The 15,460-nt window shown below is 42.7% G+C and overlaps 1 protein-coding gene across 2 annotated transcripts in view; it reads right to left on the reverse strand.

Moving 5' to 3' along the window:
* The window catches only part of SLC1A1 (solute carrier family 1 member 1), an 85,000-nt gene extending 69,828 nt beyond the window's left edge, over positions 1–15,172 (reverse strand). For both annotated transcript variants that reach the window (XR_014018117.1, XM_081262127.1), the window contains exon 1: positions 14,619–15,172. Coding sequence is in view for 1 of the 2 variants with exons in the window: in XM_081262127.1 (XP_081118253.1) it covers positions 14,619–14,709 (91 nt within the window). In the remaining variant the exon portion in view is untranslated. The remainder of the gene's footprint in view (positions 1–14,618) is intronic.
* Positions 15,173–15,460: the final 288 nt, after the last annotated feature.

Raw genomic sequence — 15,460 nt, forward strand, 5'->3', positions numbered from 1 at the left:
ATGAGTGGCAGCCACAGTCATCACCAGAATCATGAAAAGATTTCTATGCTACCATTCACAGGCTTTATCTTTTCAACACTTCTTTTTGATAATGGTGTCTTGAAAAACCTTTCAGTGTGGAACTCAATGTCATGTTTCTGTGCAGCTTATTCTCCATGTGTCCTCCAGACTTGCCCTCTGTCCTTCTTTGCCCTACGCTGTGTGTTGGCAGGCTGAGCTAGGATTCCTTACCCTCTGGTTTGGGCTGGGGTTAGCCAAGGGGAGGCACTGGTGGTAGATCCTAAGAGTGGAAAGATTGAAGTTGTGGGATTTCTTTTCTCCCTCCCTCCCTGCCTTTCCAGGGTTCTGGCAATATCTGTGTTCCTTAGTGGTTACATAGGTCTTGTCATTTGTTCCCTCTGCCTCAGTCTTCACTGGATTGTGGTCAAGTGCCCCCTTCCCCTGTTCAGGCCCAATGGAGCTAACAGAGTACATAGTCACTAGTACCTAGGTACCTCTCCATTCCTTGCTAGTTCCCTTAATCCTGCTTAACTCTATATAAAGTCCCCTGATTTAATTCTGTTCAGTAGAACCCTATTGAGTGAGCCTACCACCTGTTTCCTGACAGGTCTCTGATCCAGGCCTGCATGGCCTTCCCACCCTCAATATCAGCATATACAGCTGTCACAAATGTTTTACATTTAAATTTTTTTTTTTTTTTTTTTTTTTTTTTTTTTTTTTTTTTTGCTTTCATGCTCATCTTCAAACAGATCCATCTCTTTGGAAAACCCTTTGCCACTATTGCTGCCTAAAGAACACCTATCCATTCTTTAAAACCTACTTAAAATGCCACCTCCTCCAGAAAGCCTTTCCCAGGGTTTCTCCTCAGGACTGAGTCTCTCCTCTGTGCCCTACTGAGTTTTAGCTGCATCTCTGTTGCCCCCTCTGACCCACTTCTTCTCTCTCTCCCCTCCCATCTCATTTCAGGCCCGAGGCAGAAGCACCATCTGCTCATGTTCATGCCTGCACACCCCCGCCCCCCACACTGTCCCAGCCCTGAGTTTGACACACTGTAGGTGTCTGACACCTGCTGCATTGAACTGAACAATTGCAATTCAATGTATGTACCAGGAAGTCACTCTGCTCATGAAACCTGGTTAAGAAGGACAGGAGAAAACAGCTAATGGAGGATGCTATTTGCAAGGCATGAAAACTGGGCTATAGGAATGTGGGTACAAATTTTCCCATCATCCCAGGACCATGAAACCCGGAAATGCATCATAAAAAATGTAACTCTTGACTCATGGACTAGGTCTCCATCAACAAAAGTTAAGGTTCTGTGCATATGAGAAGTGAAGGGCCAAGTTCCTACATCTGGGAACTTCTTCTGGAACCTCTGAAGCCTGAGGAGCCCTCTGGGTTCAAATGAAGGTGAGATTAAATGGGAAAAATGAAGGCCATCAGTACTCTCTAGAGCAATCATCCCACGGGTTCAGATACCCAGCCGGTGAATAAACCTTTCAATCTCAGATGGACCAAACTCTTGCTCTCCCAGGGAAGTGCGTCCATCCCCTGCATGTATGGTTGGTTACTTCCTGAGATACATATCTATGTCCTGACTTGTAGGCTCTAAAATCCCATTTTCTACCTCTTTATTCTACTTTTCTCCTCGTAAAACAGTTTGTCTGATAATATCAAGGGTAATTCAAGCTATCAATGGATCTTATGCATTCCTATGAAATAACTTCATGTACCTTGTTGTCATATTCCACTCTATCCACTCCTCAGAAAATATGAGCCTGCAGTCACCCACACCTGTATGGTTTGGAGAAGGCCATAACTCTTTCTCAAGTTTAATACCATATGTCCCTGATCACTACCTCTTTGCAATAGCTAGTTTCATAACTGCTATAAAAACACCTTTTCAGTTCATTACACAATGTTAGGAACACTTCTCTCCATATAAAAAAAAATCTGACCCTCTCCCTCCTAGGAGGTTTATCCAAGGGCAACTTGATATAAGAATGAACTCTGGAAGAAAGAAGTGAGCCAGTCACCCCAGATTTTCTAGACCTGCCACAAGCCTGGAATCCCCAGTTTGATGAACCTTGAATCTTAGTCTAAGAAACTGAGACACTCCTACTTTTCTCCATCCGTTTCCGCTTACAAAGTGTGTGTCCCCTTGAACTCTCTTCTCCATGATGCTAACCATGCAGTCTTCCTGCCAACTGTATACCCCTTTGTCCTAACTTTGGGAAGCTGTAACCCTACTCCTTCTTCACTCCCAGAAGGATCGTAAAAATATGTATTTATTTATTTTAGTACCAGGAATTGAACCCAGGGGCCATAAATACTGAGCAACATACCCAGCCCTTTTCAATATTTTATTTAGAGATAAGGTCTCTCAGAGTTACTTAGGGTCTTGCTAAATTGCTGAGGCTGGCTTTGAACTCACAATCCTCCTGACTCAGCCTCCTGAGCTGCTGGGATTATAGACATGAGCTATCATGCCCAGTTTAGAAATATTTACTTTTATCTTCAAATGAGTTAAGACATATTTTAAGAATTTTGTGATATTTCTTAAATTAAAATGAGGCAGCTCCAGTGCTGAAAGGCTAGGTCAGAAGTCTATCTGTAATACCTTGAAGCTTCTCTTAATCCTCACTGGAAGAAGAAAGGCAAAGACAGATCAGCTTGTTAGGCTCTCATTTTTAAAGGAAAGAACACTCATGTATGGAATATTAAACATGTCAACAGCCACCAAAAGAAGCCCAGAAGCCTTTTCATACAGGATGTGAGTAGGACTGGAGAAAATACGTGAAGATGACATCTTAGGCCAATGCCTCCAAGGAATAACATCCTACTCAGAATCCAAGTTTTATTATTTGCAACCCTCCTTTGTTTTTGTTTCTGAGAAACAATAATAAGCATTCATAAGGCCCTTGATGATTTTATAAAGTACCTCCACATGTGTCAGGTTGTCTGATGACAACAAAGGATTAGATTTAAGTTCCAGAAATAAATGTGAATTCATCCAAGATGATCAAGAAATCAAATACGGTGGGGATCTCCTTCTCACAGTAACACTTGTTGCTCATGGACTCGTGTATGTGTGTGAGACTCTTGGGCCTCCTTTTTCAGGTCTCTCCTCCTGGGCCACAGATGTTCCCTCAGGCAAGAGGGGAAGTGGAGAGGGTGTGGAGGAAGGGGGAAAGAGATTGGGCAATAGAATCTAAGCAAAAATACATAGCTTCCTACCCACAGTAATCAGCCAACCCTTTTCCTTAATGCACAGGACCTGAGTAGGATTCAGGGGACTCTACAGGAGCTTGGTGATGAGTACTGATTCAGACCACTTCAGGGGTCTATATCTAGGATACAATAAATGCAGTCTTCTGTAGACATCAACCTGAGGTTTAAGAAACAACTAGACCTTACTCAATCATTTCTACTTAAACTTCTGACAAATAAACTTCTAATTTAAAAAAAAATAAGCTAGTTGGAAATTACTGGACAATATCAATATTTTCAATGTAGGTGTCAAACCAGTCACAGAAGAGACTTGGACATGATTCTCAGTTCTGTGGTTTCTAAACTGACAATGAAGTTTGAAGTCCATTCCTCCATGGATCTCAGAATGTCCACAATCTAGTTAGTGAAACCTCAGGAAACTCTCCTGGCACAAGAAAGGAACCAGGGAGAGGAAGCACAAATGGAGCAAGCCTGTTTCATCTCCTAGTTGACAATTCTAATAAAAAAGAAAAAATTCTATCTTTAGAAGCTTAATAACTAAGTCTAGTGTTTATCCAAGCAGTGCTTGAGATCTACTGGAACTGGTAGCACAGACAGGCAAACTAATTTCTTATCATAGAAATAATCTCCAGACAGGGAGAGAAATGAGAAGACTATGAATAAGTAGGTTAAAGGAAGAATACTTGGAGTGGAGAAATTCACTAAAAGATGTAGGAGTTGTGAGTTGGGGTTATAGGTCGGGCTTAGAGCTCTTGCCTAACATGTTGGGTTCTTTCTCCAGCACTGATGGAAAAAAAAAAGTGTAGGATTTGCTAAATATCACATTTTAAAAGGTTCTACCATCCAAGGCTCATTCAGCACTAATCCATGGCCCAACTCCAGTTATTCCACTTTTGCAAATTAACTCAGAGAATTCTCTGGATATCAGATTTTCCTTAGGAAAGAGAGATGCTGAGAGCTTCAGGGCCATTTTGAAATCACACAAAAATGGCTTCAGAATTGTTAGCAGCAGCCAGCCTTACTCTTTTTCCTGGGGCCTCCAAACTAGAAATTAAATATGTTGGGATGACGTGGGTTTTGGACAGGAGTGCCCCAGGGTCTCTAAAGATCCATAGGACCTAGTGGGTAACTAGGAAAATCAGTGGATTTACATACACTGATATAATTTATATCTTTCATTTTTCAATGAAGAAGGTTTTGTGATCAGTCAAAATATTTTAGGACTTATTTGGGACAGCATTCTGAGGCGAGAGAGAAGTATGAAGACACAACAATACACATTACTATGAGTTGAATACAGTTTGTCCCCTCTGAAACTCATGTTGGGATTTGATTGCCACTGTGGCAGTGTTGGGGGGCAGTTAGATTGTGACGACAGATTCAGGCCTTTCTCCCCAATGTGAATTCTTGCTCCTGCAGGACTGGACCAGTTACTACAAGAATAGTTTGTTCTGAAGTGAGGCTGCTCCTTGCATTTTCTCTCTTTCACTTGCACCTGCTTGCCCTTTGGCTTTTCCACCATGAGCTGAAGCAGCAGCATGAGGCCCTTGCTGGCACCACGCTCTTGGACTTCCCATTCTCCAGAACTGTGAACCCAAATAAACCTCTGTGCTTATAAATTACCCAGTCTCAAATGAACCAAGACACAAGTATGAAAGAGTAGTTTCATGCAACACTCAAATGGAACAGGACAGGATAAAGGCTCTGTAATCCCATCAACACCTCTTATCTGGACTCCATCTTTCTGATAGGCCCAAAAATCCTATCACACCTGCTCAAAGCCATTCCAACTATGACCTCCTCCAGGAACTTTTCCCCAATTCCAACTCTCTTTTTAAGGCCCAAGGCATGTAGCTTTTAGGTAGCAGTTGCCACACTTGGAGGCTCATGTTAGTGATATTTGTGCATGTATTATCACCAATAGACAAAACTTAGACTTTGCATCTCTTGCCAGTGACTCCATACTTGTTTAATTTCAACTGAGTGCCTAATTGATTGCTAAATGAATAGATTTTCCTAGCAACAGACAGTGCTTTTAACCTTTTATGTCAATCCTGTTTGATTAGGTTGTTTAGAGCCTAGTTTTGAAGATTCTGAGGCCATGACAGAGCTTAGTAGTAAGAAGTGCTATAATCAATTAGTGATACCTGCTACAGGGCAGGGTTGGGACTGGTGATGTGAGTACTGAATATTTGTGAATATAAATTAAGAATTATAAGAATTTAAAGAAGAGAGATTAATTCTGATTAAACAATCAGAGAAATCTATACAATAAAAATGGAAATGAGATCTATCCTCAGTGATGCACAGGATAACTAACATTGGATGAAACATCTGAGCAAAAGTATTCATGAAGGAAAAGTACAACCCACCACGGGAAAGCAACTATTAGACAAGTTCAACTAAAATATAAGCTCAAACAGGAGGTTTACGTAGGAAACAGGACTGATCACTGTGGCAGGCTCTGAATAAAGATGACAAAAAAGAGTCAAGAGAGAGAAAGGAGGGAGCAAGATAATAGTTTTTATTTAGCTAAATGAAGAATGAAGTCTTCAAGAATGCTTTTAACTACCAATTAGATTATCTAGGTTTGTTAGGGAGGAAGAAACCTTGCTTAGTGGTTAATAACCTAAGTTTTGGAATCAATCTTGGATGCAAACCTCACCTCTGTGTCCTTATCTGCAAAATGGGAACCCCACTAACTCATTTAATGTATGGGGATCAAAGAGGAAATCAATATACAATAAACTCAAGTAAGTCCTCAATATATATTAGTATTAAGCTCACTTAGCCACAAGAAAAAGAACTTTTCAAAGGAGAAAATGTGTTTCCTGTGGTGTCTTATATTTTAGGGAATCTTATGTGACATTTGAAAAGTGGCTAAGTAGCTCAGAAAGCAATTAAGTATGTGAGTTTGCACACAAATTGGGCAAAACCAGTTTATTTTCCAGGAATGGGCAGAGGCTAGGAGATTAGGCTTTCTTTTGTTTAGGTATACCTGATAAGGAGATCTTTTTTTAAACTTATTGTTTTTGACTTAATTCATTACTAAATTTTAAATAACCAGCTAACTCTTAAGCAATGGAACAGTGGTAGAAAAACAATTTAATTGCAAAATCTCACATGAGCTCTCTTGCCTAAAATTTTCCCCCTGGTTGAGTGAGTGCTGAAGTTTTAACATCTAAGCGCTGAGCTCAAATATTTCTGTCAGAACAGTTACAAGAATAAACATGCAGTACAGACCATCTCTGGGGTCATTTCTGAGCTGAAGTTCCAATCCCAAAAGCTACCACTTTACTTCAACATGCAGTGTTAAGCAGAGATCACATGATGCTGGTGCTAAGACCCTTGCAAGATACTTGGAAATTTGCTGTGGCCACTGTCACATCTTTGGATACAGTAAGGGACTGTGAGACTAAGAAGGAGCCTGAGAACTAAGACTTCAGCCTGAGCAGACGGATTGGTGGAGGATCTTACTCCTCAGTGCTGGTCTGGGTCTGAGTGGTGAAGAATGAGGCATAGTGTCCCCCCCGCACCCAAGCTCTATCTCACCTGAGAAATATAGGGGTATTTGTTAGAAAGAAAATGTCCTCCCTGTGATAAAGGAACAGGCAGTCAGCAGATAGTTTCTGAAGCAAGGTAACGTTTCTGGCAAGGAATGAGTCACTGAAAACACTTCCTTTCCATTAACAGAGGTGTTACTGTGGAGTGTATTAATTACAACAGAGCACTCTCTGTTGCAGTTTAAGGCTGTTCCCCCAGCAAGTATAATGAATTCGCTCCTTCTAAAAGTACCAGCTTTGCTGAACTATAGCTCCAAAGTGAGTTGTGGGCTTCACAGTAACTGTCTCCAATATTGTCTTCTACTGAATGTATGTTTAACACTCAAAATAGGAAAGGCCATTTAAAACATTTGCTACTTCAACAGATGATGCTGCAGGGGGGTTTATGTGGGCCATTCATGTCATCTAAAATGAGTACATTTTCTTAAGTAGTGCTTGAGTCCCCACAGTCTAAGTGACCCAAGATTTCCAGTGACATGGGAGAACTGCAGATTTCCTCAGGCAAATACAGCCTCCCTGGCAGCAGCCTGGCAAATCACTGACTCTCCAGGAGTTATTTTTGGTCTCAACTCTGTTAAAGGTAATCACAATTTCTCACAAGTAATTAATGTGGAAAGCTCTCTCTGTATAAGCAAGAGCTCACACGTGCATTCACATGCTCTTAAAAGCTGAGTCCTAATCCCACTGGTTTACACGTTGTCTGACTTAACTTAGGTTTCTTACTCATCTGAGCTACTTCCTGAATTAGCACACAAAAAATTTAACACATCATGTTTCTCTGTTGAAACTTTCTTTATTTCTTGTGCTTGGTGCTCAAAATTTTTCTTTTTTCTTTCTTTCCTTTTTTTTTTCTTTTGCAGTGCCAGGGATGGTATACCCAGGTCTTCATGTGCTCTATCACTGAGATACACCCCAGCCCACGGTGCTCAAATTTTGACAAGTGGGTAACTTTTATTCTATAGTTCAATTGTACTAAATAAAACATTAAATCTTAGATTGAGTAACATCTAACAAGACATTTAATATATGTTAACTATTAGCAATTTACTTCAAAGTCCTCAATAGGTGGCATTTGGAATGTACACCCTGATGTGCATCTAATATGAAAAATATAATTTTAAGGTTCATTTTATAATTTTATGTTTAGATAATTTATTTTGGGGTTTTTTATTTGATAGATTTAATGTATATGCCTTGCATAGAACAACCTCAAATCAGAATCTTTTCAGTGATTCAGTGATTCTTCTAATCTGGTAGGTTCTGATTTTTTTTATTTTTTAAATATTTTTAGTGGTAGATAGACACAATACCTTTATTTTATTTGTTTGTTTATTTATTTTTTTAATGTGGTGCTGAGGATCAAACTCAGCACCTCACATGTGCTAGGCAAGCACTCTACCACTGAGCCACAATCCCAGCTCTGGTTGTGATTTAGTTTTAAAAATGAAAGCAACAGGAATAGGCATTCAAAACCCAATTTTCTTTTCTTGATTCCTAAATAGGTAGAACTTGGGCCAATCCAGCTAAGGATCTTTTCTTTAAGCTTCTTAATTAAGCAGATAAGTATGACAGATAGATAGATGATAGGTTGATAAATGACTGATAGATAAATCAAAGAATAGTTAACTCAAGATCAAGGTGATTCCATCTTCATATAATACTTTTTAACCACCCCTCAACTGTATCTCCTTAGTGCCCTGCAGAAGTCTCTGGCTGCCAGTAGTGACCTGAGGAATGACTATATCATAGAGTTAAAGATTATCAGCCTCAGAGATTTTCTAATCCAGGGTCTACAAGTATGCAGCACACGTACCACTATACTACAATGCTATGCCCTTGACAGACATCAGTAATCCATCTCAGAACTTTGGTTTCCATTTCTTTCTCAATAAATATCATAACAAACCCCTTTCTTCCCTTTCTTTCTGATAAGAAACAATGATCCAAAAAGTATAAGTGTAGGATATACTTTTTCACATAGCTTTTTAAGAGCCAGTTGCACAATTTTAAGGTCTCATTTTGTTTCCAAGTGACTTCTGGGTGTAATAGGAGTTCCCTCAAGGGGTTTATAATCTAGTTTAAGGAAGAAAAGATGAGCATGCTTGATATAAATGTAGACTAAGGGAAGTGTTAATCTGTGCTACTGACATAGATCAGATGGGGCTGAACTAGATAGAGGAAATGAAGTTTTACGTAAGTTTTGTGCTCACTGATTTATTCTTACTAACTCTCTGGGTCTTAAATGGTTCAACAATTCAACAAATGTTGAATGTCATCTATCAGGCACAGAGACAGTTGCTCTAGGCACAGAGAGGAGCAGTACAGGATTCCTTCCCTCCAGGGCTCATGGATTGATAGGGAGGCAGAGAAACCAGAATATAGGGTCATAAATACCAGGCAGATACTAGTTAGAAACAGCAGTGGGAAAGCATAATGGTTAGGAGCAGTCTCTGGAGCCAGACTGCCAGGATTTGAATCCCAGCTCTGCCTTTGATCAGTGACCTTGGACTAGTTTCTTCACTCTCTTGGCCACAATTTCCTGAAAATATGCTTGATAGAAAGATCAAATGGATCAGAACAGTGCTTGGCATATGGTAAGCAACCCTAAGTCTTAGATCTCACATGTGAAACTGGAAGGGAGGGCATTTTGCACCACCTTGGGGCGAGAGGTGGGGGGGCTAACCAGATAAGGGAGGGTCTAATCTGGGTCTTGAAGGATGAGGCTAGCACGCTAGATGCAGACAGTGGGGGATTGTGGATGTCATGCTAAAAAGGACATCCTCTCCACCCTGAGGGCAGTGGGCAGTTCTGCACTGTTTTAAGCCCTGGAGCACTATGATCCAGTCTACTTCTTAGAGAAAGGTCACTTTAACAGCAGTTTCAAAGATTAACTATTGTAGGGGTTGGACTGGTGGTCTCCATACAAACAGGCCCATGCCCTAGTCTCTGGAACCTGTGAATAGTAGCCTGTGTGGCAGAAGAGTGAATATTATCTTATATGGCAAGATGTGATTTAGTTAAGGATCTTCAAAGGAGAATTTTCCAAGCAAGCTCAAAAACGCCATCACAGAAGACAGAGCTAGTGGGAGACCACACACACACAAACACAGAAGAAAGTGGTGTGAAAAGGAGGTATGGCCACCAGCTCAGGAATGCTGGGACTGCCACCAGAAGGTGGAAGAGTCCAAAAGCAGATACACCCCCTAGAACTCTCAGAGACAGTGTGGCCTTGCCAGATTCCAGACTTCTGGCCTCCAGAACTTGGTGAGAATAAATTTCTGTTGTTTTCGGCCACCCTGTTTACAGCTCTTACAGTAGTCACAGGAAATGAATACAACCTTAACTCTTCACCTTCCATCTTGGGAGTGTGGAAGCCCATCCCTGCCCAGGGTAAGCCCTCACCAGACCACTCCACCCACAGATAAGTGTCTTTTGTTTTCCTGGGCCTCATCACCCATCATTCATCCTTCTCTGTCTGTATCTTTATCTCTTTTTTAAATGTTTTTATTAGTCGTTGATGGTCATTATTTATTTATATGTGGTGCTGAGAATTGAACCCTGTGCCTCACACATGCTAAGCCAAGGCTCTATCACTGAGTCACAACCCTAGTCCCTGTATCTTTACTTGTAATGATTGTTTCTCCCCAGGTTAAATCAGGATCAAGTCTCCTAAAAGTGAAACAAAATAAAAAATAATATCTCTGAATCTTACACTAGCTACCATTTGGTCTGTCCCCTTCTCACCTCCACATCATCTCCTTCCACTCTATGCTCACCTCACTCCTTTCCTTGCTGTTTAATGACAGAGTTGTGGTATTTCCCAGATATCTGTGAAAACTTGTTCCTTCACCTCTTTTCAGCCTTGATTCAACCATCACCCTCAGTATGGCCTTCCCTGTCACCTTATTAAAATTGTAGCCCCTACCTTCCCTAACCACTTACCTGGCTTTATGTTGCTCTAGATCACTATAACCATCTCACATACTCTATGTTGTATTTTGCCAACTTACTGTTTACCCTCTACCTCTCTCTACTGGGACATAAGTGCTACAAGGGCAGGGAATTTTGACAGTTGCTGTGTGATCCGGCTTTAAAAACAGACCCTGCACACAGTGGGTACCCATTACATATTTGTTGAGCAAATGATGTAAGTGTTGGTTCCTCAACCCTGCTGAGCCGAGGCTCTGTGATGTGAGGGTCTGGTCCTGAAACCAGCATGAGTTACGGCTGGCCCTGTCCTCAGGGACTTCACAGACAGACATAAAATCAGACAAAAGAAAGCAAATACCAAGTCTCAAATGAACACCGCCAGGTATATGTCACGAAAACTCCAGCGGAGGAGATGTGAGGCAAGGGTATTACTAAGAACATGAGGGAATTGTTTTTAATTTTAGACCATGGAAAATTGCAATCTATCAATGACTGCTTTCTCAGGGCTCCAAAGGAAATGATTTACAACAGTAGACCTTCTTGCACCATTGTGTAAACAATACCTATTGCTTCCTCCCAAGATTCCTAAGCTGGAAATCACAGATTTTTTTCAAATGAGTGAAATCACACTTAACCAGTCTGGAAAGGAAGATGAGGCTTTATACTGCGAGGTGGTTAAAGGGCAACACAATAGCCTACCAACACCTCATGTGATGTCATTGCTTTGGGGTAACTGGGATCAGAGTGCTCACGGAATTCTCTCACTCGGTAATTCTGCTTGGACAGCATTCCCACTTACAACACAAAACCTCTTCCTTCTTAATTTCTGCTTGTTAAAGGAATTGAGGATCAAGCTGTAGGGCACAAAGCAAAATGATTAATTCTTTCCAGTTCCCTTAAGAAAGGAATAATGTTACAGAGTTATTGGTTTAGAGCTCCAAATTATAGGCTGAACACTAAGAGGAAAGAAGACAGTGACATGGCTTGGGAGACTTTATTTCATAAGAAAATATTAATTTTCTCATCATCAAATCATTCAGATTTACCTTGAAATAACATTTATTGAGTGCCTATCATATACCAGCCATGAAACTGGGTATTTTTACATTATCTTAACCCTAATAACATATCCCCATTTTCCAGATAAGGCAACTGAGGGTCCCAGAAAGTAAGCAATTTTTCTAGATGGTAGAGCTTGACAGTACCAGAATTCAAGCCCAGGCCTAGCTCCAAGCTCTGTGCTGATTCTCTTTTACTAGAGAAGCAGGGAAAAGCCTATAAGAATTATAATAGAAGCAATGGAAATGATCCTCACGGCATTTTAGGAAAGGCTTTTCATGTGAAAATCCAAGATATTATTTTCAGGATCCTGTAGGATTTCACAGAAATTAATAAAGGTGGTTACCTTACTATTTAATTCCTTCACTTTGTGAATGGGAATTTGAGAAATGTTTAGTTCATAGCATCTTCTTGTCCATGAAAAGAGTTAATTTCTCATTTAATAAGATGATCTTTAATTGCATTTCCTCTTATATGTTGTATCTTGGAAAACTAGACTTTAAACAGACTCATAAAGAGTCTTTGTCCTTTATTTCAATAACTGAAATATTTTATACAGTCAGGGCTGCTGATCTATATACAGCAAGAACCAAACATTTCAATGACTGTAATAAGATGATATTTCAACAGAGTAGTTAATAAATTTGAGAGTTTTTTTCTTTTTTAAGAAGAAAAGTCCAGAAAAGGCGGTTGCAGAAGAGTTCTGTGATTCTTCTGAATCAATTAAGGCAGTTATAAACTCTTAGTATCATAACCTAGCAAAGGGCTAATGGATACTCAGTGCCACTGTTGTCAAGTGGCTAGAATTTCACTGCTTGTTAAGCAAGTGAGCTGGTATTAATCACACAAAAAGAGGTATGATTTTTCACTCAGGCCCAGTGCATTCCAAAAAGAAAGAAAAGAGGAGGAACCCAGGAAGTGCTTGGGTGGGGATGGTTTAAACTTGAGACTTCTCAGATCAGAAGCAGAAACTTGTGGAGGGACTTTCCAGGGTTGCAGTCTAGAGGAGCAAATGTCCAACCATACTTTAGCCAGGCACGTACAATTTTTAAATGGTGAATTGTCTTTATGGAGAAAGGTCCACCTGATACCAAAAGACACCTGCAAATGGACACGAAATCACTCTTGACACTGAAGATATGCAACTGGGTCCAAAGGTCAGGGAGCAACTACTCAAAATCTTTCAAACTGGCCTCTAGTGAGTGGCTGTGGTGACCACTTGGTTAACAAATGAGTGTCTGGAGAGCTCAGGGCTGAAAAGGCAGCATTACACTGCACTTGCACAGGGATTGGGAGGGAGACACTGACTAGGGTTATCCCTAAAGTCTTTATAAAGGCATTTAATAATTCCAATTATTTACTAGGAAAACAAACATGGCCATCTCTTCTATTTGGCCGAAGGGAAATCGATTCGTTCTTTGTAGAATTGCTATTTACATGTGGTAGGGCAGGACAAACCTGTCTCTAAAAATGCCCAAAGTCACTTGGCAATTTGTAGAGGTAAGAAGTCAACACTTGTCTTCTTTCCTCCCACAGATGTTCTCTGCTAAGGCAATTCCAGGATATTATTTATTTACCAGAAACATGACTTTCCTTTGCACAAGGTTCAGGAGGAGCCTGTCTGACCCCAAGTATCCCATTAACATCCAGAGGTTTTTCTCTGTTCTTACTGTCTCGTTTTTTTTTTTTTTGTTTGTTTGTTTTTTTTTTTTTTTTTTTTTTTTTTTTGATGGGGAGGATTTTGGAAGGCGGCAGGCAGCACCAAACACTCAGATTTAGAAGCAGCAGACCGAGAGGAAGGTGCATGAGGTTAGAAAGGAGACAGGCTGCCCCCACCCCACCTGCCTTTCTATTAAAGGCAGCAGGTTTCCAAGCAGAGGGTGGAGCCTGTCAAGGAATCCACTTTCTCCAGAGGGTGCACCAGCCCTCACCTGGCTGGATTTCTCCACCTGTGCAAGCTCAAAGAAGGGTATCCCTGGGCCCAACTGAGAAAAGAGACGACCTTGGCAGAAATTAAGGATCTAAAATACGAATAACCCGTACCTCCGAGCTCCGACAAAACCTAGTCCAGTGATCTGTCCGGAGTGAATCACTTAAATACACCCTAGTTTAAATGTTTAAAAACAAGTAAAACTGGCTTAACATTTTTATTAGAAAACGTGGAGAGCAAGGTAGCACAGGAAGACTGGGCTATGCGAGTTCTGTCTTTTCCCCTGTGATCTCCCGTGGGCCACAACTGCACGCCCCTGAATTCAGGCATGCATCTGGCAGTTTTACAGAGCTCCGGTGCAGAAAGCAGGCGCTCACTCCCTTGGAAGGTACCTTTCCGTGCACCGCCCAGGGTGAGGGGCGGCAACACTCCTAATCTCCCCTGGAGGCTAGGCCAGCCCGCAGGCTAAGGTGTCTCTTCTAGTCCTACAAAGAACTGTAATCCGTTCCGGTAACTGGTGGGATAACGCTGTTCAGGGAGGGAAAAAAAGCGGGGGGTGGGGCAGATAGGATGGAAAAAAAAATTAAGCCACGCTTGCTTTCAAAGGGGCAGAAAACAGAGCTACTTGCTTCCCTTTGCACCTTTAAATCTAACCCTTTGATCATTTTGGGTAAAGCAACCCAAAACGGAGTCCCCCGAGTAGCTTTATTCTTCGCATGCATAAATTGCGCGCTTGGGGGAAAACGGCGGTCTGGGGTCCAAGGCCAAGGTCCAAGGGGAGCCGGTGGCCCCGGCAGAGTCTGCGCCCGCGCCATGCCCACCCTTGCACTCGCACACCCCGCACGCGGCCTGGGCTCTGGGCACGCGTGAGGGTGCGCGCATCGCCCACCCGCCGCGCTGCTCACCTAGCACCACCGCGGCCACGGTGGAGAGCAGCAACCAGTTATTCTTCAGGAAGCGCTTGTAGTCATATCCCTTCTTCGCCGTCTTCCCCATGGCTGGCGTCCAGGTTCGGAGCCGCAGCTGCGACCGCCGCTATTGTGCGCGGGGCTCGGCCGTGGGCGCGTGGGCCGGGGCTCCCGGGATCGCCGGCAGCTCAGTGGCGCGGCGGAGGCGGGATGCGGGTGCTCCTGGGAGAGGAAGCGCACAGACTGCTGCTGCTGCCGCTGTCACTGTCACCGCTGCCACCTGGGATCGCGCAGCCTGCTCGCCACCCAGCTAGAGCGGTGGTTTTGCGTGGCGGGCGCGCCGGCTCCTCCCGCTGCCGCTGCTCTCTGCAGCGACCGGGCCAACCAGTGAAAAAGGAGGGAGGAGCGGCGGGCCCAGAGAGGCGGGTGGGTGCGTGCGTGGGGCGCCTGGGGTCCCGCAGAGCAGGCGTGGGAAGGCGCCCAGCGCACCGGCTGGAACTGGGGGTGCTTCTCCAGGAACCTGGTCTGCCCCATGGCCTTCAGCTAGAGTGGCTATCGCTCGTCCTCCCCTCGTGTTAGGTCTTGGAATTTAGGGTTCCTTTGGCCCCTTATCCAGAGGGGGCGGAGTCACTGCCCCGCCCTCCCTCTCTGTCTCTTTCTCTCTCTCTCTTTTTTTTTTTTCCACTCCAGCCTTCCCATTGCTGGCACTGGGAGAACGCGCTGCCCTTGAGAGTTTGGAGAGGCTTTGAGTTGGGGGACACTGGTTATGCCTTGAGTCCCTCTTGATTTCCATGCCGGATGTGATTTGGCAGACGCCTCGAAAACCTGAAGCCTCTGGG

The sequence above is a fragment of the Spermophilus citellus genome (assembly GCF_964194105.1).
Source record: "Spermophilus citellus genome assembly, chromosome: 2".
Classification (NCBI taxonomy): domain Eukaryota; kingdom Metazoa; phylum Chordata; class Mammalia; order Rodentia; family Sciuridae; genus Spermophilus; species Spermophilus citellus.